This window comes from Theropithecus gelada, chromosome 1, assembly GCF_003255815.1.
Source record: "Theropithecus gelada isolate Dixy chromosome 1, Tgel_1.0, whole genome shotgun sequence".
NCBI lineage: Eukaryota > Metazoa > Chordata > Mammalia > Primates > Cercopithecidae > Theropithecus > Theropithecus gelada.
In genome coordinates, this window is record NC_037668.1 from 74,039,664 (window position 1) to 74,066,468 (window position 26,805).

The 26,805-nt window shown below is 40.7% G+C and overlaps 2 protein-coding genes across 11 annotated transcripts in view; one reads left to right on the forward strand and one right to left on the reverse strand.

Moving 5' to 3' along the window:
- PIK3R3 (phosphoinositide-3-kinase regulatory subunit 3) overlaps positions 1 to 26,805 on the reverse strand; it is a 138,124-nt gene that overhangs the window by 62,653 nt on the left and 48,666 nt on the right. The gene's annotated exons all lie outside the window — the stretch shown is intronic.
- LOC112614586 (cytochrome c oxidase subunit 7B, mitochondrial-like) lies at positions 3,967 to 4,526 on the forward strand. Its single transcript, XM_025371271.1, has 2 exons — positions 3,967 to 4,006; positions 4,324 to 4,526. Exons 1-2 carry the CDS (start codon positions 3,967 to 3,969, stop codon positions 4,524 to 4,526), a joined length of 243 nt encoding a protein of 80 aa, XP_025227056.1.

Below are 26,805 nucleotides of genomic sequence, written 5' to 3' on the forward strand. Positions count from 1 at the left end.
GGGCTAGGAGTTTAAGACTAGCCTAGTCAACATGTCGAAACACTGTCTCTACTAAAAATACAAAAATTAGCTGGGTGTGGTGGCACATCTGTAATCCCAGCTACTTGGGTGACTGAGGCACGAAGAATAGCTTGAACCCAGAAGGCAGAGGTTGCAGCAAGCTGAGATCACACCACTGCCCTCCAGCCTGGGCAACAGAGCGAAACTCCGTCTCAAAAAAAAAAAAAATTTTGTGAAAACATCCCAAGTGGGCTGGGCATGGTGGCTCACGCCTGTAATCCCAGCACTTTGGGAGGCTGAGGTGGGCGGATCACGAGGTCAAGAGATGGAGACCATCCTGGCCAAACATGGTGAAACCCCGTCTCTACTAAAAATACAAAAAAAGTAACTGGGTGTGGTGGCATACACCTGTAGTCCCAGCTACTCAGGAGGCTGAGGGAGGCTGAGGCAGGAGAATCACTTGAACCTGGAGACGGAGGTTGCAGTGAGCCGAGATCACGCCACTGCACTCCAGCCTGGCAACAGAGTGAGACTCTGTCTCAAAAAAGCAAACAAACAACAACAACAAAAAAACCCAAGTGTCCATCAACAGATGACTGAATAAACAAAATGTGGTCTGTATGTACAATGCAGTATTATTAAGTCATAAAAATGAGTAAAGTTCTGATACATGCTGCAATATGGATGAACACCAACATTATACTAAATGAAATACGAAGACACAAAAGGACAAATATTGTATGATTCCATTTATATGAAATAGCTAGAATAGGCAAATTCATAGAGAAAGAAAGTTGAATAGAATTTACCAGGAGCTGAGAGTGAGGGGAGAATGAGTGAGTCATTGCTTAACGGTTATAGAGTTTCTATATGGAAGATGAATATAGCTGCACAACATTGTAAATGTAATTATTGCCACTGAATTGTACCCTTAAAACAGTTAAAATGAAAAATTTTGTCATATATATTTTATAATTTTAAAAAATTAACAATGTAATGCACCAAAACATTGAATTGTATACTTAAAACTGGTGATTTGTATGGTATGTGAATTATATCTCAATAAAGCTTTTTTAAAATTACATTTGTTATCTGCTACTTGTATAATGGAATCCAACTGTATAGTGGTCTTGGATCCAACAACCGTATTTCATATATATCAGCAAATTATCTTTTGCTTTTTAAGCAGTATTCATCTTAGAATAACCCATTAAATACTTTAATGAGAATGACAATGTTTCTTCTTTTTCTTGATTCAGGAAGAATTTATCTAAAGTTATGAGTGTCTATAAATGTTTGCTAGAACTCATTTATAAATCTATATGGGCCTGATTAAGATGGCTACTAAAAGAAAAAAGAAAAGAAGAGAACAAGTGTTGGCAAGGAAGTGGAGTAACTGAAACCCTTGAGCACTGTTGGTGAGATTGTAAAATGGGGCAACTGCTATGGAAAACGGTATGGAGGTTCCCCAAAAAATGTTTTTAAAAATACCATACGATACAGCAATCCTTCTTATTCTGGGTATACATCTACAAAAAAAAAAAAACTGAAAGCAGAGTCTCAAAGAGACATTATACTAGCAGACCCATGTTCACAGTAGCACTATTCACAATAGCTAAGAGTTGGAAGCAACCCAAAGTCTATCAACAGATTAATGGATAAACAAAATGTAGTATATACATAAATGGAATATTATTCAGCCTTAAAAAGGAAGAAAATCCCTTCATATGCTACAACTGAACCCTGAAGACATTATACTGAGTGAAATAAGCCAAAGACAAATATTACATGATCCCACTTACTTATACGAGGTATCTAAAGTAGATAAAATCATAGAAACAAAGTAAAGGTTGGTTACCAGGGGTTGGGCAATAGGGGAAAAGACTGGTAGCTGTTTAATGGGTACAGAGTTTCAGATTTGCAAGATGAGATCTGGAGATCTGCTTCAAAACAATGTTAATATGCTTAATACCACTCAACAGTACACTTGAAAGTGCTTATGATGGGCCAGGTGCGGTGGCTCATGCTTGTAATCCTAGCACTTGGGGAAGGCAGATTGCCTGAGCTCCGGAGTTCGAGACCAGCCTGAGAAACATGGTGAAATCCCGTCTTTACTAAAATACAAAAAATTAGCCGGGTGTGGTGGCAGGCGCCTATAATCCCAGCTACTCAGGAGGCTGAGGCACGAGAACTGCTTGAACCCAGGAGGTGGAGGTTGCATGAGCTGAGACTGTGCCACTGCACTCCAGCCCGTGCAACAAAGTAAAAGTCTCTGTCTAAAAAAAAAAAAAAAAAACAGCAAAGCCAGGAGTGGTGGCTCACGCCTGTAATCCCAGCACTTTGGGAAGCTGAGGCAAGTGGCTCACCTGAGGTCAGAAGCTCGAGACCAGCCTGGCCAACATGGTGAAGTCTCATCTCTACCAAAAATACAAAAAATTACCCAGGCGTGGTGGCTGATGCCTGTTATCCCAGCTACTTGAGAGGCTGAGGCAGGAGAATTGCTTGAACTCGGGAGGCGGAGATTGCAGTGAGCTGAGATCGCTCCATTGCACTCCAGCCTGGGCAACAAGAGTGAGACTCTGCCTCAAAAAAAAAAAAACGTTTATCATGGTATTATTTATTTATTTATTATTTATTTAGAGACAGAGTCTCGCACTGTTGTCCAGGCTGGAGTGCAATGGCACGATCTTGGCTCACTGCAACCTCCACCTCCTGGGTTGAAGTGATTCTCCTGCCTCAGCCTCCCAAGTAGCTGAGATTACAGGTGCCTGCCACCATGCCTGGCTAATTTTTTGTGTTTTTAGTAGAGACGAGGTTTCACCATGTTGGCCAGGCTGGTTGCAAACTCCTGAACTCGTGATCCACCTGCCTTGGCCTCCCAAAGTGCTGGGATTACAGGCATGAACCACCGTGCCCAGCCATGATGGTATATTTTATATTATGTGAAGGTCTTTTTTTTGTTGTTTTTTTGAGACGGAGTCTCTCTTTTGCCCAAGCTGGAGTGAAGTGCTGCGATCTCAGCTCACTGCAACCTCCGCCTCCTGGGTTCAAGTGATTCTCCTGCCTCAGCCTCCTGCGTAGCTGGGATTACAGTATGCACCATCACGCCCAGCTAGTTTTTTTGTATTTTTAGTAGAGGCAGAGTTTCACTATGTTGGCCAGGTTGGTCTCGAACTCCTGACCTCAGGTGATCCACCCGCCTCGGACTTCCAAAGTGCTGGGATTACAGGCATAAGCCACCACACCTGGACATGAAGTTTTTAAAAATTACAATGATAAAAAAAAAAAAAAAGGAAATCATATGGGCCTAGAATTGTTTTGGTAGATCTTTTAAATTACTAATTAAATTTCTTTTATGGTTACAAAATTATAAAGATTTTCAATTTCTTTTCAAGTCAGTTTTGGCAAGATTTTCTTAAGTTATTTTTAAAAAGTGCTTTCCCTATTAAAGCTATATTTTCATAGCTCACTAAATTGTCTATTTAATTCTGTGTAGTTACCAGGTAAATCCTATCAGAAAGTATCAAGTACCCATTTGAAGCCATAATCCATTAAATGAAACATCTACAAACAAGAGAGATTACAATGATGGGAATTTGCACCAAAGCAGCAGCTGCATTGCCGCAGTTCTTTTGTTTTGTTTTGTTTTGTTTTTGAGACTGAATCTCGCTCTGTGGCCCAGGAGTACAGTGGCCAGATCTCAGCTTACTGCAAGCTCTGCCTCCCGGGTTTACACCATTCTCCTGCCTCAGCCTCCCGAGTAGCTGGGACTACAGGCGCCCGCCACCACACCCGGCTAGTTTTTTGTATTTTTTTTGTAGAGACGGGGTTTCACTGTGATAGCCAGGATGGTCTCGATCTCCTGACCTCATGATCCGCCCGCCTCGGCCTCCCAAAGTGCTGGGATTACAGGCTTGAGCCACCGCGCCCGGCCAACATTGCCGCCGTTCTATCTTCACCTTCACAATGTTTCCCTTGGTCAAAAATGCACTAACGGCAGGGCACAGTGGCGCACACCTGTAATCCCACCACTTTAGAAGGCCAAGGTGGGCGGATCATTTGAGGTCAGGAGTTCGACACCAGCCTGACCAACATGGAGAAACCCTGTCTCCACTAAAAATTACAAAAAAATTAGCTGGGCGTGGTGGCGAGCACTTGTAATCCCAGCTACTCAGGAAGCTAAGGCAGGGAGCTTGAACCTGGGATGTGGAGGTTGCAGTGAGCCAAGATTGCACCACTGCACTCCAGCCTGGGTGACAGAGTGAGACTCCATCTAAAAAAACAACAACAACAACAACAACAACACACTAAGTCATCTCCAAGTTCAAAGCATTCAGCAAACAATGGCAAGGCAGAGCCACCAGAAACATAAACCTGATTTTCACAACAAATATGGTAATATTGTATTAGCTAGTGGAGCCACTTTCTGTATTGCTGTATGGACATATGGAGCAACACAAATTGGAATAGAATTGAACCTATCCCCTATTGGGAGAGTCACTCCAAAGGAATGGAGAGATCAGTAATCATCCCAGCTGGTATAATACTGAATTGTTTAAAAAACAGCTCATCAGCTGGGCGCAGTGGCTCACACCTGTAATCCCAGCACTTTAGGAGGCCGAGTCGGGCAGATCATGAGGTTGAGTTCAAGACCAACTTGGCCAACATGGAGAAACTCCATCTCTACTAAAAATACAAAAATTAGCCAGCATGGTGGCTTGCGCCTGTAATACCAGCTACCCGGAAGGCTGAGGCAGGAGAATCGCTTGAACTCAGGAAGCGGAGATTATGGTGAGCACGCCACTGCACTCCAGCCTGGGCGACAGAGCGAGACTCTGTCTCAAAACAAAACAAAATAAAACAAAACAAAAATCAGCTCATCAGCTGGACACAGTGGCTCACACCTATAATCCTAGCACTTTGGGAGGCCAACGCAGGTGGATCACCTGAGATCAGAAGTTCAAGACCAGTCTAGCCTGGCCAACACAGCGAAACCCCATCTCTACTAAAGATACAAAAATTAGTCGGGCATAGTGGCGGGTACCTACAATCCCAGCTACTCAGGAGGCTGAGGCAGGAGAATCACTTGTACTCCGGGGCTGGGGTGGAAGGGGGAAGGGGGGGCAGAAGTTGCAGTGAGCCGAGATTGTGCCACTTCACTCCAGCCTGGCCGAAAGAGCAAAACTCCATCTTAAATAAATAAATAAAATGCAATAAAATAAAAAACAGCTCATAATTGATGCCAAGTAAAAGCACTGTGTATCCATTAAGATATGGCATCACTGAAGAAATAAAGTATATTTGAAACCTTCAAAAAAAATTACGATGACTACTTCTTGTGGAAATTAATTTACACATGGCAATTATAGGCATCTCAAATATAAAAGCTGATGAATAATACATCCACATACAGCATTCCCTATTTTAACTTTGAGTACAGTGCAATCATTTATTTACTTATTTATTGATTGAAACACAGTCTTGCTTTGTTGCCCAGGATGGAGTACAATGGCATGACTATGGCTCACTGCAGCCTTGACCTTCCAGGCTCAAGTGATCCTCCCACCTTAGCCTCCCTAGTAGCTGGAACTACAGGTACATACCACCACACCCAGCTAATTTTTTTTTTTTTTTTTTTTTTTTTTTTTTTTTTTGTAGAGACAAGTTTTCACTACGTTGCCCAGGCTGGTCTCAAAATTCTGGGCTCAAGGGGCTAGACCCACCTTGGCCTCCCAAAGTTCTGGAATTACAGGCATAAGCCACCATACAGAGCCTTAACCATTAAATCCTTTCTGATATATTCTTGATGATTATCTCCCTGCCCCCCAAAAAATCTAAATCTTTGGTTTCAATGATTTTTAGTAGTTGATTTCAAATTGTTTTTCTTCCACCAACCATAGTAAAAAACAATAATCAAATATAAATGACTTAGGAGAAAAATAACTTTAGATAATGGATGGATAGATACATTGATATTTACACTTTAATATATTCTAGAAGGCCTATTAAGGAGTCCATGACTCAACTTGGAAGGTTAGTTGGAACCCATATTTCTTCCATTCCTTTGCAAAGTTAGTTGGAAGCCATATTTCTTCCATTCCTTCCAAAGCAGTCTTAAATGATACCCCAGGGATCAGCAAATAATGTTGAGTCCCTTATGATGTCCACAAATTGATTGCCTTAGTCTTTTTTTTTTTGACAGAGTTTCACTCTTGTTGCCCAGGATGGAGTGCAATGGCGTGATCTCAGCTCACTGCAACCTCTGTCCCCTGGTTTCAAGCAATTCTCCTGCCTCAGCCTCCCAAGTAGCTGGGATTACAAGCATGCGCCACTAGGCCTGGCTAATTTTGTATTTTTAGTACAAACGGGTTTCACCATGTTGGTCAGGCTGGTCTTAAACTCCTGACCTCAGATGATCCACCTGCCTCAGCCTCCCAAAGTGCTGGGATTACAGGCGTGAGCCACAGCGCCTGGCTTCCTTAGTCTTGTAATAAAACATAAGCAGCTCACACCTGTAATCTCAACACTTTGGGAGGCCAAGGCAGGTGGATCACTTGAGGTCAGGAATTCCAGAACAGCCTGGCCAACATGGCGAAACCCTACTAAAAATACAAAAATTAGCCAGGCATGGTGGCAGGTGCCTGTAATCCCGGCTACTTGGGAGGCTGAGTCATGAGAATTGCTTGAACCTGGGAGGTTGCAGTAAGCCTAGATCTCACTACTGAGATCGTGCCACTGCACTCCAGCCTGGGTGACAGAGTGAGACTCTGTCTCAAAAAAAGAAAGAAAAAGCAAGACTAATATTTTTATTTTATTTAAGCAAAGGCTCCAGATACATGAGATACCAGACTACTACAGAGTACTATTATTTTTTTAATATGGAAAGGAATAAATCAAAGAGACCAGGAAGCGGAGGTTACAGTGAGCCAAGATCACGCCACTGCACTCCAGCCTGGGTGACAGAGTGAGACTCCGTCTCAAAAAAAACCAAACCAAAACAAAACAAAAACAGAAACACAGCTTTTTATATGAGTGCATCATCATTTACTTAAAAAGACCATCCTACCTATTCTTCATAGTCCAAGTTCAAATATGATTATCTCCAAAGTCTTTCTTCAACTCTAGTCTACATCTTTCTTTTGAAATTCTCTAGCACTTGGTATCACTCTTTGACACTTGCAAAGCTAGTTGGAATCCACTATTTAGATAACTCATACTTAGTTATCTATTGCTTATATTGTTACTCTCCTGTGAGTCTGCTTTTTTAACTAAAAATTCAAATTAGAGCAATATGTGAGAAAATTATTAATACTACACAGATAAAACAATGCCTGACACAGTAACTATTCCACAAATTATAATAGTTCTCTTTGCCATTTACCAAATTTGTGACCCTGAACAATTCATCCATACTGAATCTCATTTTCTTCACCTATAAAGAAGAGCTAATAATCCTTGTCAAATAATTGTCTACATGTGACTAGGTGTGACCAATACAATGGTTTTGTATCTTTTCATCATTATGCCTAAAACAATCTCTTGAATATTACAGTAATTACTAACCCTTTGTACAATATATAGCACTTTTATTACCTTAACATTATAAAATAAGTACTTTTATACACTCTTCATAAACATAAATTTTAATAGCAGAAACACAGCTTTTTATATGAATGTTATCATCATTTACTTAATTATTCCCTTAATGTTGCACATCACCCACTCTCTTGCCAGGATCTCTCCAGCTCCCGATTGTTCTTTTGCCACACTAGCCAGTAAATCTCTCAACCAGGGGGAATCAATCCAACCACCTGCTTCCTATATTCCCATACCACAGCTACTGAGTCCTGCTGAAGAAAATCATAACAGGTTAGGAATTCATGCCACTACAGATTTACAGTTTCTAATCCTGAGATTATTATCCTGTTGGTAATTCATCCATATATATGCCTCTGGATCAGTGACCTTTTCCATCCCAGACAGTAATCAATGGGTACTCTAAATCTCAAACCAAACACTCTATACATCTCTTCTCTCACAATTGCCCTTTACCAGAAAAAATAAATCTGACCTCACCCGATTTTCCAGCCTACACTCTTCTTCATACCCATATTCTTCATTCTAAGTATTAGGCAAAGGTTTATCTCCTCCTTCCCTGAGCTAGTACAGTAATCCCTTCTCACCTCCATACCCACCACCTTCCTGTTCCATCAAATCACACAGCCCTAAATATTCAGTCTTAACTCTATTCTACTCCACCAAAACGTAACACATTCTTTACTCTTCCATCTTCGAAAACATTATGTTTCTCAGCTCTACTTCTCTAGCTACCTCTTACTTTTGCTTCACAGCAAGTTTTCTAAGAATGGTCTATATTTGGCAGGGCACAGTGGCTCACGCCTATAATCTCAGCACTTTGGGAGGCCGAGGTGGCGGATAACAAGGTCAGGAGATGGAGACCATCCTAACATGGTGAAACCCCGTCTCTACTAAAAATACAAAAATTAGCTGGGCATGGTGGCAGGCACCTGTAGTCCCAGCTACTAGGGAGGCTGAGGCAGGAGAATGGTGTGAACCGAGGAGGCAGAGCTTGCAGTGAGCCGAGATCGCGCCACTGCACTCCAGTCTGGGGCACAGAGCAAGACTCCATCTCAAAAAAAAGAAAAAGAATGGTTTACATTTGCAGTCTGTTTTCTCACCTCCCAGTTACTCTTCTGTCTATTGGAATTTGACTTCTACCCCAATCACTAAATAAATATTTATCTTGTTAAGGTTGTCTCAATAGCAAAGTCCACCAGAAACTTTTGTATCATTATTTCACTTAATCACTTTAGATTGTACAGTGTTAGCCATTTTTTCCTTCTTGAAAAATCTCTCCCGAGGCTTACCAGAGACCAATGTCCTGGGTTTGTTTTTTGTTTTTTGTTTTTTGGTTTTTTTTTTTGAGACGGAATCTCCCCGTTGCCCAGGCTGAAGTGCAGTGGTGCAATCTTGGCTCACTGCAACCTCTGCCTCCTGGGTTCAAGTGATTCTCCTGCCTCAGCCTCCCTAGTAGTTGGGATTACAGGCGCCTGCCAACACCCCCGGCTAGTTTTTTTGTATTTTTAGTAGAGATGGGATTTCCCCATATTGGCCAGACTGGTCTCGAACTCCTGAGGCTGTGATCTGCCCACCTCAGCCTCCCAAAGTTCTGGGATTACAGGCGTGAGCTAAGTTACCGTGCCCGACCAATCTCCTGGTTCTTTTCCACCCTTCTCTGCTTCTTTTTGAGTTTCAAATCTAACCATAATGGTTTAGCACACTGTGTTTCAGGAGTTCCACACCACATACAGGATAAAGTTCAAACTCTTCAGCATGGCACAGAAGGCCCTACATGGTCCAGTCTCTGCTTACTCTTCCAAGATCATTTTCCTATTACTTCCCACAGGCACCTTTCCACCCTAGATACACCAATACCTGCAGCTCAGCCAAACACACAACTCTTTCTCATGCCTTTGCACATACCCTGTACCTCATAAAATGCCCATCCCTACTCCTGGATCCCCTCTCTCTTTTACCACACTGCCTCACCCACTTTTTTTTTTTTTTCTTTTTCAGACGGGTCTCACTCTGTTGCCCAAGCTGGAGTGCAATGGCACGATCTCAGCTCACTGAAACTTCTACCTCACAGGTTCAAGTGATTCTCCTGGCTCAGCCTCCCGAGTAGCTGAGACTACAGGCACGTGCCACCATGCTTGGCTTTTTTTTTTTTTTTTTTTTTTTAGTAGAGTTGAGGTTTCACCATGTTGGCCAGGCTGGTCACGAACTCCTGACCTCAAGTGATCTGCCCACCTTTGCCTCCCAAAGTGCTGAGATTATAGGCGTGAGCCACTGGGCTCAGCCTGAGCCACCACGCTCAGCCCAGCTACTTTTTTTTTAAGACTCAAGTTATGCATGTTTTTTTCCACAAAACTTTCCCTCATATTCTCAGGCCTTATTAAGTAATACCTCTTCTTTGATTCTACAGAGCTCTTCTCAACCTTCTAATAAAAAGTTTAGTGATGACAGTTTAGTTATTGAACCCTACCTTTGTATTCAAAGACTATGAGCTCCTTTAGGGCACATATTTTCTTACCTATCTTTGTATCTCCAGTGCCAAGTGTTTCACACATAGAAGCCATTACCAATAAATATTTGTTGAATTACTGCTTGAGATGGTCAGCATTTAGGCTTACCATAGAGAGGAAGTGAAGATCCAAGAAATAATTATGCTGAACAGCAGCGGAATTTTACTGAGACAGAAAATGAAAAAAAGTTGGGGGGGGGGAGAGTCAGCCTGGGAACAAAAAAAGGTTTTTGTTTTTTTTTTAATTTTCCCATAGAAAAAGTTAAAATGACCCATAAGAAAAGAAACATGGTCACTCACACTTGCTACATTGCTTCTCTTATCCCAGGATTTTACCCATCCTGATCTTAGAGCCAAACATACCAGAGCCAAGTAGCCTCTAGCAAGTAAGATACATAGCTGCCTCTAACAAAATCTCTAGCACAAGCTCTACACATTTCCCTACTACCATATCACAAAAACACTGATCTTCATGAAAGATGTGTAGAGTACCTGCTATATGCCAGATACTAGGTGTTATTTCTTTACATATATATGTGAATATATATACACAGGTACATAGTTATAATTCTTATTTTAAAACCCTGTGAATTAAGTATTATTACTTCCATTTTATATGACAACCATTCAATGTCACATAGTTGGTAAGCAGACCAAATTCAAACCAGTCTTCTAACAATACTTCTTCCTCTCAAGGCAGCATCTACACAAAGATTCTCAGAGACCCAAAACATGCCCCACCACCGCCTTCTTACCTCTGGTGGTAAGAAAGGGAATATAATTAGAAAAGGGCATGTTTTAGGCTCCGTGCAGTGCTCACACCTGTAATCCCAGCACTTTGGGAGACTGAGGCAGGCAGATCACTTGAGGTTAGGAATTCAAGACCAGCCTGGCCAACATGATAAAACCCCATCTCTACTAAAAATACAAAAATTAGCCGCATGTAGCTGTGCATGCCTGTAATCCCCGCTACTCAGGAGGCTGAGGCATGAGAATTGCTTGAACCCAGAGGCAGAAATTGCAGTGAGCTGAGATCATACCACTGCACTCCAGCCTGGGTGACAGAGCGAGACTCTGTCTCAAAAAAAAAAAAAAGAGTGGGGGCATGTTTTGGGTCTCTGAGAAGCTGGCTATCTATAAAATCTTTATCTAGGTGGTTGTTAAGTAGCTGTTCAACTTACATGAAGCCAACAAACTGTATGTTTATGTTTCCTACACTTTTTAGTACTGTATTTCACAAAAAGAAAGTTAAGTCACCATATCAGTGAGGCCTCCTCTGAGTACCCAAAATAAAATAGCAATTCCATCTCTGTCCTCCACCCCCCTTAAGCCAGTAGTTGTTTTCTCTATAATATTTATCTCCACCTAACATACTATATATTCACTTCTTATTTATTGTCACATGTCCTCCTACATAAAATAAGGACTTTCTTTTGTTCACTGCGATAAGACATGGAAAGAGGACCTGAAATGAAATACACCTTTACACCTTTCTTCAGGTTCCTATAATCCTAAAAAAGAACGTGAAACATTGTTTTTGGTTTTTTTATAAAAATGGGATCTTATTAAACACATTTCTTTATAACTTGTTTGTCTTACTCTACAATCTATCACAGACATCCCTCCAGGTAAATATATACAGAATTATAATACATTCTCTGAGTTGCAAAATATTCCACAACATAGGTACATGACAATTTACACTTCCATACCTACTTCTGATGGATATTCAGGCTGTTTTTAGTAGCAAATATTGGAAACGTTATAAAAATATCCATACATACACCTTCATATGTTGGCACTTTTATTTCTACAGAACAGATTCCCAGAAGAGCTATTTTACTATATACTGACAAACTTTCCAAAACAGCTGCAGCAATTCACATCTCCACCAATAGTGAAGCTAATTCATGAATCTTAAGAGTTAATTTTCTTATAATTTATACACTTGCTTTCAAAAAGGATGAGGCAGCTTAAACATCTGAAAACTAAAAATTACTTTAGCAACTAAAACCTGGAAGCATTCAGTTCTCACTATAATCTCTCCTCCACCCTATGAACTCAGTAATATCTGATTTACTATCATCTGCTCTAGTCCCCAGACCTAGAAGTAGTAGAAGCCACTCTCCTCTCCTGCCCAAGTGAAACCTAAGAGAAAAAGAATCCCACCAAAAGGAGAAAACCTGGGCCATTTCACCATTCCCTCATTTTTATGTAAGAGGCCATATAATCCAAATCTGGCCTTCTTCCTCAACTTGCTTCTCTTGGTTTATACTACCACCATCTACCAAGCTAGAAAACTAAAAGTCATTCTAGATTACTTCATTTTCCTCAGAATAGCCTCTAAGGTCCACCAATCCTACTTTTTAAACAACTCTACTATTCATTCTCACTGCTACAATCTTAGCCTTATGGTTTCATAACATCTTTCTTCTGTACTGAAATAGCCTCCTAACCAGTTTTCCTTCTTTAATCTTATTCTCCTCCAATCTATTTTTCACCTTATAGCCAATGTACTCTCTTCCCTACTTAAAACCAATCAGTCAATGGCTTCCCAAATGTCAGCAGGATAAAATTCAACCCCTAAATGTAGCCTTCAGGGACTTTCATGATCTGGACCCCACCTACTGGTCCAGATTCATCTAATACAACTTCCTATCTCTCAAATTTTTTTTTTTTTTTTTGAGACAAGGTTATGCTCTGTTGCCCAAGCTGGAGTGCAGTGGCCCAATCACAGTTCGCTGCAGCCTTCTGGGCCCAAGGAATCCTCCCACCTCAGCCTCCTGAGTAGCTGGGACTACAGTCATATGCCACCACACCCAACCAGATTTTTTTTAAAGAGATGGGGATCTCATTATGTTGCCCAGGCTGGTATTGAACTCCTGAGCTCAAGTGATCCTCCCACCACAGCCTCCCAAAACGCCAGAATTACAAGCATGAGCCACCATGCACAGGCCATGTCCTATCTCATACATTCTCTTCAACAAAACTTAAGGTGTTTTAATAACTTTATGCATTTATTCAGGCTGTTACTTCTCCTACCCTACCAGTAAACCAATGATTCCCTATTTCGTTTATATATTCTTCTACTGCTATACTTCGACATCCATTCAATCAGTATTTACTGAGTACTTTCTATGTGCCAGAGACAGGGCTAGGTATTGAAGATCCAGCAACTAATTATGGACTCAGTCCTTATCCTGATGGAATTTATAATTTAATGAGGACTAAAGACACTAAATAATTATAAGTATGGTTAAGGATTGTAAAGGTGGTAGTACAGTATATAATAAAAATATATTTTAGATGACAGCCAGGAGAAAGAGAGGTAATTATAAAGAGGAGCGTTGCATGGTATATTTACAAGTATGTCTTTCGTAACTACAGTCTGAGCTTCTTGAGGACAGGGATTATGTAATCTTCATATCCCTAGCCAGGACAGTAAATGGCAACGTATACTAACATACACTGACTAAACTACAAAGATCACTGCCCTATTCACTCCTGGGCTGATCACTGTGACTATGCAAGTGCTCTCACTGACCAGGCCTAGATCACGTGCCCACCCTTAAACCAATGGGTTAGGCCAACCACCCAAGCCACATCATTCCAAATGAAGGAGGAGTGGTTCCAAGAGAAAAATCAGGAAGTTCTTACCTAAGTAAGAGGGAAGAGAAACTAGATATGCAAAAAAAACCAGTAGTCCTCTCTTCAGTGGACATTGTTGTTATCTTCCAAACATCTTACCCCCTCCCCTCACTGGTAAAAAGTTTAAGTGGGATTGACCCCTTCCTCAGCTCCAGGAGTAGGCCCTGATTTGACATAACAGTGGTTCTTAAAGTGTGGTTTGTGACCAGCAAAATCAGTAACATCTGGGAACGTGTTACAAATACAACTTCTTGGAACCAAGTCTACTGAACCTACTCAACTAGACATTTGGGGGGAAGGACCTAGCAATTTGTGTGTTGTGTTTTTGTTTTTTGAGATAGCATCTTCTCTGTCATCCAGGCTGCAGTGCAGCGGCATAATCACAGCTCAGTGCAGCCTTGACCTCCCAGGCTCAAGCAATCCTCCCATCTCAGCCTCCCAAGTAGCTCAGACTACAGGCATACACCACCAGGCCTCATTAATTTTGTTGTTGTTGTTGTTGTTGTTTTGACTCGCTCTGTCGCCCAGGCTGGAGTGCAGTGGCCGGATTTCAGCTCACTGCAAGCTCCGCCTCCTGGATTTATCTGCCTCAGCCTCCCGAGTAGCTGGGACTACAGGCGCCAGCCACCGAGCCCGGCTAGTTTTTTTTTCGTATTTTTAGTAGAGACGGGATTTCACCGTGTTAGCCAGGATGGTCTCGATCTCCTGACCTCGTGATCCGCCCGTCTCGGCCTCCCAAAGTGCTGGGATTACAGGCTTGAGCCACCGCGCCCGGCCTTTTTTTTTTTTTTTTGGTAGAGACAGAGTTTCACCATGTTGCCCAGGCTGATCTTGAATTCCTGGACTCACGTAATCCTCCCGCCTTGGCCTCCAACAGTTCTGGGATTACTGGCATGAGCCACAGTGTCTGGCTGCAGTCTGTAATTTCACAAGTCCTCCAGGTAGTTCTAATGCACACTCAAGTTTAAAAGCCACTGGTCTAGACACAGAAAGCTACCCAGATTTTAAGACAGTGATCCTTTGGAGCACGAGATGGTTCAACTAGTGTCAAGCTTAGGATTTTTGCACTGTATTTGTAGGAAAAATCTTCTTTCTCTCCCAGGAATGAGGAAACATACAAAGGCAGCCATCTTGTACTACTGGGGAAGCTCGTATGAGGAAAAAAAAAGCTAATACAGGGTAAAGTCAAGAGAATTATAGAAAAACAGGGCCAAAGCCTGTATCCTTGATCAAACTATGCCAGGGGCCCTCACTCCCTTTGGTCTTTTCAATTACATAAGCCCATGTAATTCAAATTCAAATTCCCTTTGTTTTAACTAATTTGAGTTGGATTTTCTGTTATCAAAGCTGAAAGTATCCTCATATCCACTACATCAAGTTACACATGTATTCTTAAACACCACAGAGAATGTACTAGAAAATACAGCCTAGTCAGCACCCTCTCTCTAAATTAAGGTTGCTAGATTTAGCAAATAAAAATATAGGACACCCAGTTAAATTTGAATTTCAAATAAACAATGAATAATACTGCATGGTCCATATTGCATATATTTTATCTGGCAATACTAAATTTCAAGGGCTGAACGCTAGGAACCAGTCCCAGTTAGAAAGATATGATAGCAGCTCTTATATAGTTTATGACTATCTGGAGAAAAACTAAATTCCAAGTCCCGAATTAATGTCCTGCAACAGGTCTGAAACACCTCATTGTCCTTCTAAAACTAAACAGACTTTTTTCCAAAAGCCAAAGCATGTTATATCCTCTACCACAGGTAAGTGTGACAGAAGCGAAAATGTTGCTATATTTGAGTATTCATAGCTTCTTTTCTTTGCTCTCTTGGTTTCTGGCCCTTACTGTACAGATCAGAATAACAACACATGCAAAGGAGAGAGTTTAACGGGAGGCAGGTACTCATGGAATAGAAACTTAATAGGTTTGAGAAGGGTTACAAAAGAAACACAAAAATGAGACCATTCACGTTGTTATGAGTTGGTAAGTTTTAAGAGAGAAGAAAGTTTGGGATTAACCATCCCAAACATGAAGAAATAGGATTTTAAGTAGTATTGTAGCTTTATGAATGTAAACCCCTTTGGCATTTTTGAGAAGATGGAATAAATACTTAAATTACTTTTCAATTTAATTTGAATGTTAGGCTGGTTCTTCCTCTGAATGAGACACTATGGAGATGGGCCACAAAGCATCCCAGTTTTAATAATAATAATGAAAACAAGCCAGGTACAGCGGCTCATGCCTATAATCCCACTGCTTTGGGAGCCTGAGGCAGGAGGATCACTTGAAGACAGGAGTTTGAGACCATCCTGGGAAACATAGTGAGATGCCATCTCTACAAAAATTAAAAATAAAAAAAAAGTAGCCAGGCTTTTAGTGCATACTTGTAGTCTTAGCTACTTGGGAGGCTGAGGGAGGAGGATCCCTTAAACCCAGCTCAAGGTTGCAGTGAGCTATGATCAGGGCACTGCAGGCTAGCCTGGGAGACCTTATCTCTTTTTTAAAAATATGCCTTTGCAGTCCCAGCTACTGGGGAGGGTGAGGCAGAAGAATCACTTGAACCCAGGAGGCAGAGATTGCAGTGAGCAAAGATCACACCACTGCACTCCAGCCTGGGTGATAGAGCAAGACTCTATCTCAAAATAAAAAAAAATTTTTTTGTTTTAAATAAATAAATAAATAAATTTTTGTTTTAAATAAATAAATAATGAAAATAACAAGAGCAATAGATACCTGCCCTAAGTGTCTTATGTGTACTATTTCATATAGTTCTCACAATAATCCTACAGTAGGATTAATATTCTTTTCTATGCTATACAGATTAGAAAACTGTCCAAGGTCACAAACTAGAAACAGGCAGGGCTAGAATAGGAAATTCCAACAACCTGAGTCTGGAGCTCTTAAACACAGATACTTTACCCATTTTATATCAATATCTATCTATCCTCAAGCACTTAAACATTACACCAAAAAGAAAATAACATACATCTGTATTAATTATTCTCAGAAAGCAAGAACTTCAGCACATAAAGTAAAATGAAACATGTATGGCATGGCTTCGTTCTCTTTAGTTTCTTCTCCCCTTCACAGCCCACCAAAAAAACTAAGAACATCAGGAAATTTTCTCTTCCAAAGTTACTTCTGAAAGTAAATTGGCTGGGTGTGGTGGCTCACATCTATAATCCCAGCACTTCGGGAGGCCAAGGCAGGAGGACCATTTGAGCTCAGGAGTTCAAAACCAGCATGGGCAACACAGTAAGACCTCATCCCAACAAAAAAGTCAAAAAATTAGCCAGGTATGGTGGCACGCACCTATAGTCCTAGCTACTCAGGAGGCTGGGGCAGGAGGATCACTTGAGCCCAGGAGGTCAAGGCTACAGTGAGTCATGTTTGTGCCACTGCACTCCAGTCTAGGTGACAGCAATATCCTGTCTCCAAAAAAAAAAAGTATATTATAGTACAATCTAAATTTATCAACTAATGTTTACTTAAAAAGTAACTCATGAGCAAGCTTTCATCAAACAACCAAGGCCACATATACTGGTGCTTGGCAACTGGATGTCAGAGATCTGAATCACTTAACACTTCAAAAAAGAGAAAAATTAGCTGGGCATGGTGGCACACACTTGTAGTCCCAGCTACTCGGGAGGCTGAGGTAGGAGGATTGCTTGAGCTTGGGAGATTGAGGCTGCAGTGAACCAAGATCATGCCACTGCACTCCAGCCTGGGCAACAGAGTGAAACCTGAGAAAGAAGAAAGAGAAAGAAAACAAAGGAAAGAAAGGAAAGAAAGGAAAGAAAGGAAAGAAAGGAAAGAAAGGAAAGAAAGGAAAGAAAGGAAGGAAGGAAGGAAGGAAGGAAGGAAGGAAGGAAGGAAGGAAGGAAGGAAGGAAGAAAGAAAGAAAGAAAGAAAGAAAGAAAGAAAGAAAGAAAGAAAGAAAGAAAGAAAGAAAGAAAGAAAGAAAGAAAGAGAGAGAGAGAGAAAGATAGGCCAGGCTTAATGGCTCAGGCCTGTAACCCCAGGACTTGCGAGGCCAGAGTAAGGGAAGTGCCTGAGGCCAGGAGTTCAAGGCCAGTCTGGACAATACAGCAAGATCCTGTCTCTACAAAAAAAAAATTGTTTTAATTAGCCAGGTGTGGTAGTGCATGCCTGTAGTCAGTCCCAGCTACTCAGAAGGCTAAGGTGGGAAGACCACTTGAGCCCAGGAGGTCAAGGCTACAGTTAGCTGTTGGTGCCACTGCACTCCAGCCTGGGTAACAGAGCAAGACCCAGTCACAAAAAAAAAAAAAAAAAAAAAAAAAAACCCACACAGAAAAATACATCAAAATATATATAAATAGCTTTGGCATTATTTTAAAAGTTAAACTTGTTAATTATTAAAGCATATATAGCATATGGAGAAATACAAAGCTAAGAAATTAGAAAATAAAGTAAGACAGTTTGGAAATGACAAGCTATATAACTAGTAACATTTGGAACACAACCACTTTTTACAACCTCACAGCTTCTACCCTTGTCCAAGCCACCATCATCCCTCAGCTTGATTGTTGCAATAGCCTCCTAACCAGTTTCTCTAATTCCACCTTTCCCTCTTTCCACCAGCAGCTAGAATGATTCTTTAAGCCAAGAATCATAGTACATCACTGTTCAATACACTTTGATGGCTTCTCATCTCATACAAGTTTTAAAAGCCAAAATTCTTACAATGGCTTACAATGGCATACATGGTGGCAAAGCCTCACCACCCATAACATTACTTTTTTTTTTTTTTGAGATGGAGTCTCGCTCTACCACCCAGGCTGGAATGCAGTAGCACGATCTCAGCTCACTGCAACCTCTGCCTCCCAGGTTCCCTGTCTCAGCCTCCCAAGTACCTGAGATTATGGGCGCCCACAACCACACCCAAATAATTTTTATATTATTAGTAGATACAGGGTTTTGTCACGTTGGCCAGGCTGGTCTCAAACTCCTGACCTCAGGTGATCTGCCCACCTCAACTTCTCAAAGTGCCGGGATTACAGGCATTAGCCACCACGCCTGGCCACTTGTCTTCTTTTTTTACTACTTTTCCCTCATTCCATTCTAGTCACACTGGCCTCCTAGATGATCCCTGAATACATCACAGTGATGCTCCTGCCTCAGGGTAGGTCATCTGATATCCTCTACCTGGAACCCCCATCCTCACACCTGTTATTTCCGTATGACCTGCTCCCTCATTCCTTTAGGAATGAGGCCAGGCCCTCCCTGGCCTCCTATTTAAAATAGCAGATCTCTCATCCTGTACTCTATTTTTATCATCTGTTTCTTTCTCCACAGCATTTATCACCATCATTATGTATTTTACTTATGAATTTGTTTATTCTCTGCTCTCTTCACTCCCTTAGAAATGTAGAGTCTATGAAGCATTTTTGCTGTTTTGTTTGCTACTGCACTTATAATAGTGCCTGGCAGTCAAATATTTGTTGAAAAACATGAATTAACACACAAACAAAAAAATTTACAGGTGTTCCAAGTACCACACTAAGTACTTGACAGTTATTAATCTCCTAAATCCTCATAACCCTATTGAGTGACCATTATTACCCTACTTTTTGGGTGAGGAAACCACAACACAGAAAAGATAAGTAAATTGCCAAAGGACACATGTTAAGAAGTGGCAGAGGCACAATCTGAACTCAGGCATTCTGATTCCAGAGACTCCTCTCTTAACTACTCCACTATACTGCCTCTAGATTTCTAACATACTGAGAAAAATCAATACTTAGGCACATCATACATTTTAATTGAAAGATATAATCGATAGGTTACTTTAAAGTAGTATTCCAATTTTTTTTTTTTTTGAGATAATCTCACTATGTTGCCCAGGTTGATCTTCAACTCTTGGTTTCAAGCAAAACTCCCATCTTGGCCTTGCAAGTAGCTGAGGCTACAGGTACATGCCACTGTACCCAACTCCTAATTTTTTTTTTTTTTTTTTTTTTTTTTTTTTTTGAGACAGGGTCTTGCCCTGTCACCCAGGCTAGAGTGCAGTGGTATAATCACAGCTCAGTGCAGCCTCTACTTCCAGGGCTCAAGTGATCCTCCCACCTCAGCCTCCCAAGTAGCTGGGACTATAAAAGTGCACCACCATGCACAGCTAATTTTTGCATTTTTTGTAAAGACGGGGTTTCTCCATGTTGCCCAGGCTTGACAGCTCCTAATTTTTCAGGTTAGCTTTCTATCATAAATCATTCCATAGGTCCCAAGTTTACTTAATTTACTGAACTTTAGAATTTTAAATGTATAGTTTTGCAAAATGTTCTCTTACACCCATTTACTTGCTATACTAACACTCTATTCCAATGCCTACATTCCTCAAATTAGTTAACTGTCAACCAGAAATGTTAGCTTCCTTATCTTCTAGTAAGCAACCAACAAGACAGAAAAAGGTCTATCTTATATTAACTCAATGAAGTTAATATGAAGTCCAACTTAGAAAATGAAAATGTGGCTGCGCGCAGTGGCTCACACCTGTAATCCCAGTACTTTGGGAGGCCAAGGTGGGTGGATTACAAGGTCAAGAGATCGAGACCATCCTGACCAACATGGTGAAACCGCGTCTCTACTAAAAATAAAAAAATTAGCCAGGCATGGTGGTGGGTGCCTGTAATCCCAGCCAATCAGGAGGCTTAGGCAAGAGAATTGCTCAAACCCGGGAGGTGGAGGTTGCAGTGAGCTGAGATGGCGCCACTGCATTCCAGCCTGGCGACAGAGCAAGACTCCATCTCAAAAATAACAGAAAATGAAAATGCATTTCCCACAGCTAGATTTTAACTCTGAAAAAGTAAAAAATAACTTGCTAATACTGTTTATTGACAAAGACAGTAACATTGAAGAGAGTTATGGTTTTCCAAATTAATTTCCTAGCATTAATTCTCTCCCTCTTCCTCTTTAACAGAATCTCTCCCCAATACAACTATACACCTCAGTAGAAGCCAACACCATTCCAGATTGAGAAACGTGATTAACCTAAGGGTATTTACTGGTGACTGGTTCAGGAACTAGCCTATGACCCAATTCTGGCCAAAAAAAATAGGAATGAAGTTTGCTAGAGGTTTTTGAAGAAAGTTTCCTCTATCCAAAAACAGTGGCATGGGAAGATATATTTTTCCTCTTCTTTTAGAAGTTGTTGTTTATGGATATGATGCCTGGAATCACTGCAACCATTTTGCTACTAGCCTGAGGATGAAGCCAGTCCCAAGGATGGCAGAATTGAGCAATATATGGCTAAGCAAAATACGGGGTTTTTACTGACATTGTTGAACTCCTGAAATCAACTAACTCTATTAAATGAGAAGATAAAATTTATTATTTTTAAAGCCATTTTGAATTAGTTCTGTTGCTTACAGCTGAAAACATATGAATTAAATATTTTATAAAATACGTCCCAGAACATCAGAAAAAAAGGTTGTGGCTAATTCTATAAATGTCTATTAGCAGTTCAACATAAATTAGACCATATTGAGTGACCCTGTTGTAGAAAGGTCACTCTATCCCCTATGGAAAAAAAAAGCCTAATACACATGTAAGAACAGAATCTAAAGCAATATATTTCCAGCACAACAATTCCTTTAAGCAAGACCTTTTTCAAAGCAATTTTCATTCAGATTTTTAATTTTGATTCATAATTGAATTTTTCTTAAGTTTAAAAACAAATACTGGCTGGGCACGGTGGCTCACACATGTAATTCCAGCATTTTGGGAGGCTGAGATGGAAGGATTGCTTGAGCCCAGGAGTTCAAAACCAGCCTGGGCAACCTGGAAAAACGCTATCTCTATTTAAAAAAATAATAAATATTTAAAAATAGTTAATAAATAAAAACTATCACAATATTTAAGATTACACAGCTGCATGCTCTGGATTTGTTGTTGCATATCCTCAGGTAAGGACAGGCAATCTGGCCCATAAACAGAACATGAGACAGGAAGTCCAAGTATGGATAAGGGTAGATGGTATTAACTTTGGCTTTGTGTTGGTTCATCAATACCAAGTCATAGGGCAGTTTTCATACTGATATGGGACATGCAAAACGGTATGATTTGGCAGGTTGGACATAGCCTACTGTCTCTTTTATTAAAATAATGAACTTTAAAAATCAGCCAGGTGTGGTGGTGCATGCTTGTAGCCCCATATACTTGGGAGGCTGAGGTGCGAAGGCTGCCGTAAGTTGTGATCACGCCACTGCATTCCAGCCTGGGCAACAGAGCAAGACCCTGTCTCAAAAAAAAAAAAAAAAAAAGAAATAAATAAATAAATAAAACAATGAGATAACCCTTTTACTTTATGTGAATTTACAAATATGCACAAGGAACAATACATACAACATATATGGGCAAGCAATGTGGAAACTGATCTTTAATAAGGCTTGATGGCTCACTTTACCTTGTTAAAAGTCAAGTCTTACACATGGTAAAATTAATTGGTATAATAACACACTGGATAACTTAAAACTCTCCATTTGGCCCTGTGCTATGTAAAACTAACCTAATACACTGTGAAAAACTTATTACTCATTTCTTTTTTGAGATAAGAGTCTCACTCTGACGCCCAGGCTGGAATGCAATGGCGCGATCTCAGCTCGCTACAACCTCTGCCTCCAGGGTTCAAGCGATTCTCCTGCCTCAGCCTCCTGAGTAGCTGGGACTACAGGCGCGCGCCACCACGCCTGGCAAATTTTTTTCTTTTTAGTAGGATGGGGTTTCACCATGTTGGCCAGGCTGGTCTCGAACTCCTGACCTCAAGTGATCCACCCGCCTCGGCACCTCAATGTGCTGGGATTACAGGTGTGAGCCACCGTGCCCTGCCTACTCATTTCTAGTTGTTCAAAGTTTCAAAAACAACTTTTACTCAAAACCATATAAATCTTGCTAATAACATTAAGCATTGCATTTTTTTTCATTACTCCCTTTGTTACAATAAGTGTCCAGCCAATTATCTTCATAAGTTTAGAGGTCACATGCTGATAATAAATAATATTAACATTTTAAAGCTTAAGTCACAAAATGAAGCTAGTTGGATCCATGGGCCTAAAATTAACAAAATACTTGGGCACTGGATGTTTAGGGAAAAAAGATACAAGCTGGGCATGGTGGCACATGACTGTAGTCCCAGTTAATCAGGAGGCTGAGGTGGGAGGATCACCTGTGCCCAAGAGTTTAGGCTGCAGTGCGCCACTGCACCCCTCAGTGACAAAATGAGACCCTGTCTCAAAAAAAAAAAAAAAGAAAAAAAGATACAATGGAAATACAACAGCCTGGCCTCAAGAAACTTATCTGGTTAGGGAGGTGAATTATATTTATGAAATAATTAAGTATCATAATATAACACATGATACCATGTCAAAATAACAGAGATAGCCCTACATACAAAGGGGTACAGTGCTAGAATTTTTGGAGAAGGTTTTAAGAAGAAAGGGGGACTCAGATAGGATCTTCATTTAAAGATGGGGGTGGGAGGGGCATATTCTACATAGGAAGCAAGTTAAGCAAAAGCTTGAGATAGGAATGAGCAATCAGGGTATAGGGTTAGAAGGAACTCGACTATAAGTATGAATAGAAAATTAGTAATAAGTTATAAATATATAAATTGGTGCCATATTACTAAAGTTTAAGAATATGATCTCTACTTAAAAGAAATTAAGAGCTGCTGATTATTTTTGAGAACAGTAAAACAATGAAAATAACATTTCAGTAGAACTAACCTGGCTGAAGAATTCAGGACAAACTTACAGTGATGGGAAGAAGAAATCAGAAACAGAGCAACCAGTTAGGAGGTACTGGTTAAGAACCCGGGCTTTAGTTAGGCAGACAGACCTGCTCTGCTACTTGGTAAGTTACTAAACCTAAGTCTCAGTTTCCTGTCTGTAGAGTGGGATAATAATACCGCCAATTTTATAAGGTTGTTGTGTGGCTAAAAGAATACATATAAAATCATTTAACATAGTACTTGGACTACAATAATTGTTCAACAAATGTTAGCAACTATTACTTTCATTACAAATCATTTCTAAGGTGAGGTATTGAGGAACTGGACAAGAGGCAATAGAAACTAAAAGGAAAAGATGACTTGGGTTGACATTTCCATAGACTCGTGAAATGTTATAACTAGAAAAGACCCTAGAGAACACTTCCAAAAAACAAAATGGATAAAATGTGGCCCCAGTAAACACTGGGAAGGAAGAAAAGAACGGGGCAAAATAGCTCAAAGGTTTTGACTGCAAGAGTACCCAAAGAGGTAGATATGGGATAATTACATGTTATCAATAAGAAGCTCTAAATACAACTACACTTATTGGGTACACACTATATGTCAAATACTGTACCAGATATTGATATGGTACATTTAATCCCCACAAGTCTGCAAAGGTAGGTATTAGTTCAATTTTACAGAAAACAGATGCACAGAGAGGTTAAAGTACTACCCATATAACACTGGGCAGGATAAGAAGCAAGGCTAGTTTTGTAATCTATGTCATCTATTTCCAAAGCCTGTTTTCTTTCTACTATACTCAGGCTATCTCCCTCTTTAATACCAATAAAAAATTGTATTATATCACATAGATACATTTATATTTTTCTACTTACCTTATTAAATATGGCAATCATAAACATGTCCTATCTTTTCTACATTCTAAGAAAAATATAAAAGTATTCAGCATCAGCTGGACACAGTGGCTCACACCTGTAATCCCAGCACTTTGGAAGGCCCAGGCGGGCAGAACACCTGAGGTCAGGACTTCGAGACCAGCTTGACCAACATGGAGAAACCCCATCTCTACTAAAAATACAAAATTAGTTGGGCGTGGTGGCATGTGTCTGTAATCCCAGCTACTCAGGAGCCTGAGGCAAGAGAATCGCTGGAACCCAGGAGGCAGAGGTTGCGGTGAGCTGAGATCACGCCATTGCACTCCAGCCTGGACAACAAGGGTGAAACTTCGTCTCGAAAAAAAAAAAAAAAAAAAAAAGCCAGGCACAGTGGCTCACACCTGTAATCCCAGCACTTTGGGAGGCCGAGGCGGGTGGATCACCTGAGGTCAGGAGTTCGAGACCAGCCTGGCCAACATGGTGAAACCCCATCTCTACTTAAAGTACAAAAAATTAGCTGGGCGTCGTGGTAAGCACCTGTAATCCCAGCTACTCAGGAGGCTGAGGCAGGAGAATTGCTTGAACTTGGGAGTCAGAGGTTGCAGTGAGCAGATATCACGTCATTGCACTCCAGACTAGGGGACAAAAGCAAGACTTCGTCTCAAAAAAAAAAAAAAAAGCATTCAGCATCAAAACAATGAGAATAAATTTTAAAAGCATTATCAAATGAGAGAATCACCATACTTCTAGTGAAACATAGTTGGATACACTATACATTATATTAAATGAAAGCAATGACTAATCTTTTTCAATAAGAAGACAAAAAACTGGCATAGCTTTTACATCATTTGATTATATAAGCATTTGTCCCAAACGACAATATAATTAAAAACTGACACCTAGATCATAAAAGCAACATATTACTACACACAGGAGAAGTCTTTATATAAGATGAATCCAAATGTGCAGGGTTAAAAATAAAAATTCAACCACAGAAGGCTGCTTAACCTGTTAACAGTAAGGATCATGAACTGGCAGATGACCTATTTCTTCAATGTAGCTCTCAGCAGGTATGTTCCCCAACCATAGGGCCAGTGTACCAGTTTTCCACCAAAATGTTACTTAATCTAAATTGTGCCAGGTTGAAAATACCAAGTATCTCAGGGTAAGCAAATAAGCTTCTTCAAAACAACCTTTGTGTCTGGCTGCAAAGTCAGAAGATACTTTACCAGGTTGTCCATCAAACTATGTAGTCTAACTTCTAGACTAGTAGGTCTCAAAATGTGATCCAGAGTTTCCAAGACCCTTCAGAGGGTCTAAGAGGTCAGAACTATTTTCATAGTATCACTAAGACATTATTTGCCATTTTCATTCTCATTCTCTTACAACTGTACAGTGGAGTTTTCCAGAGGTTATAACCTGTAATATCTCAATACACTCAATGCAGGAGCAGACATGGGAATTTAAATGTCTTCTATTGGCCAGGCATGGTGGCTCACACCTGTAATCCCAGCACTTTGGGAGGTGGATCATTTGAGGTCAGGAGTTCCAAGACCAGCCTGGCTAACATGATAAAACCCCGTCTCTACTAAAAATACAAAAATTAGCTGGCCGTGGTGGTGGGCGCCTATAATCCCAGCTACTCAGGAGGCTGAGGCAGGAGAACTGCATGAGCCTGGGAGATGGAGGTTGCGGTGAGCTGAGATCACGCCACTGCACTCCAATCTGGGCCAAAGAGTGAGACCCTGTCTCAAAAAAACAAACCCAAAAAAGTCTTCTATGAAGCTGGATAGTAAAGATGTCAATGCCATTCTTCCCACTAATTCTTTTCGCTTTTAGAAAATATAGTTATTTTTTCATTTAGAAAAGTTACGCTAGGCCGGGCGCGGTGGCTCATTCCTGTAATCCCAGCACTTTGGGAGGCCAAGGCAGGCGGATCACAAGGTCAGGAGATCGAGACCATCCTGGCTAACACGGTGAAACCCTGTCCCTACTAAAAATGCAAAAAAAAAATTAGCCGGGCGTGGTGGCACATGCCTATAGTCCCAGCTACTTGGGAGGCTGAGGCAGGAGAATGGCATGAACCTGGGAGGCGGAGCTTGCAGTGAGCCAAGATCGCGCCACTGCGCTCCACACTCCAGCCTGGGTGACAGAGCGAGACTTCGTCTCAAAAAAAAAAAAAAAAAAAAAAAAAGAAAGAAAAAGAAAAGTTACACTAAAATATGTTTGCCAGGCATGGTGGTGCAGAAGGATGCTGAGGCAGAAGGATCACTTGAGCCCAGGAGTTCAAGACCAGCCTGAACAACAAAGCAAGACCCTGTCAAAAAAAAAAAAAAAAAAAAAAAAAAAAGCCACATGTATAATGCTTTATTATTTTTTAATGAATTAAATATATTTTAATTTCTCAGTTTTATTCTAA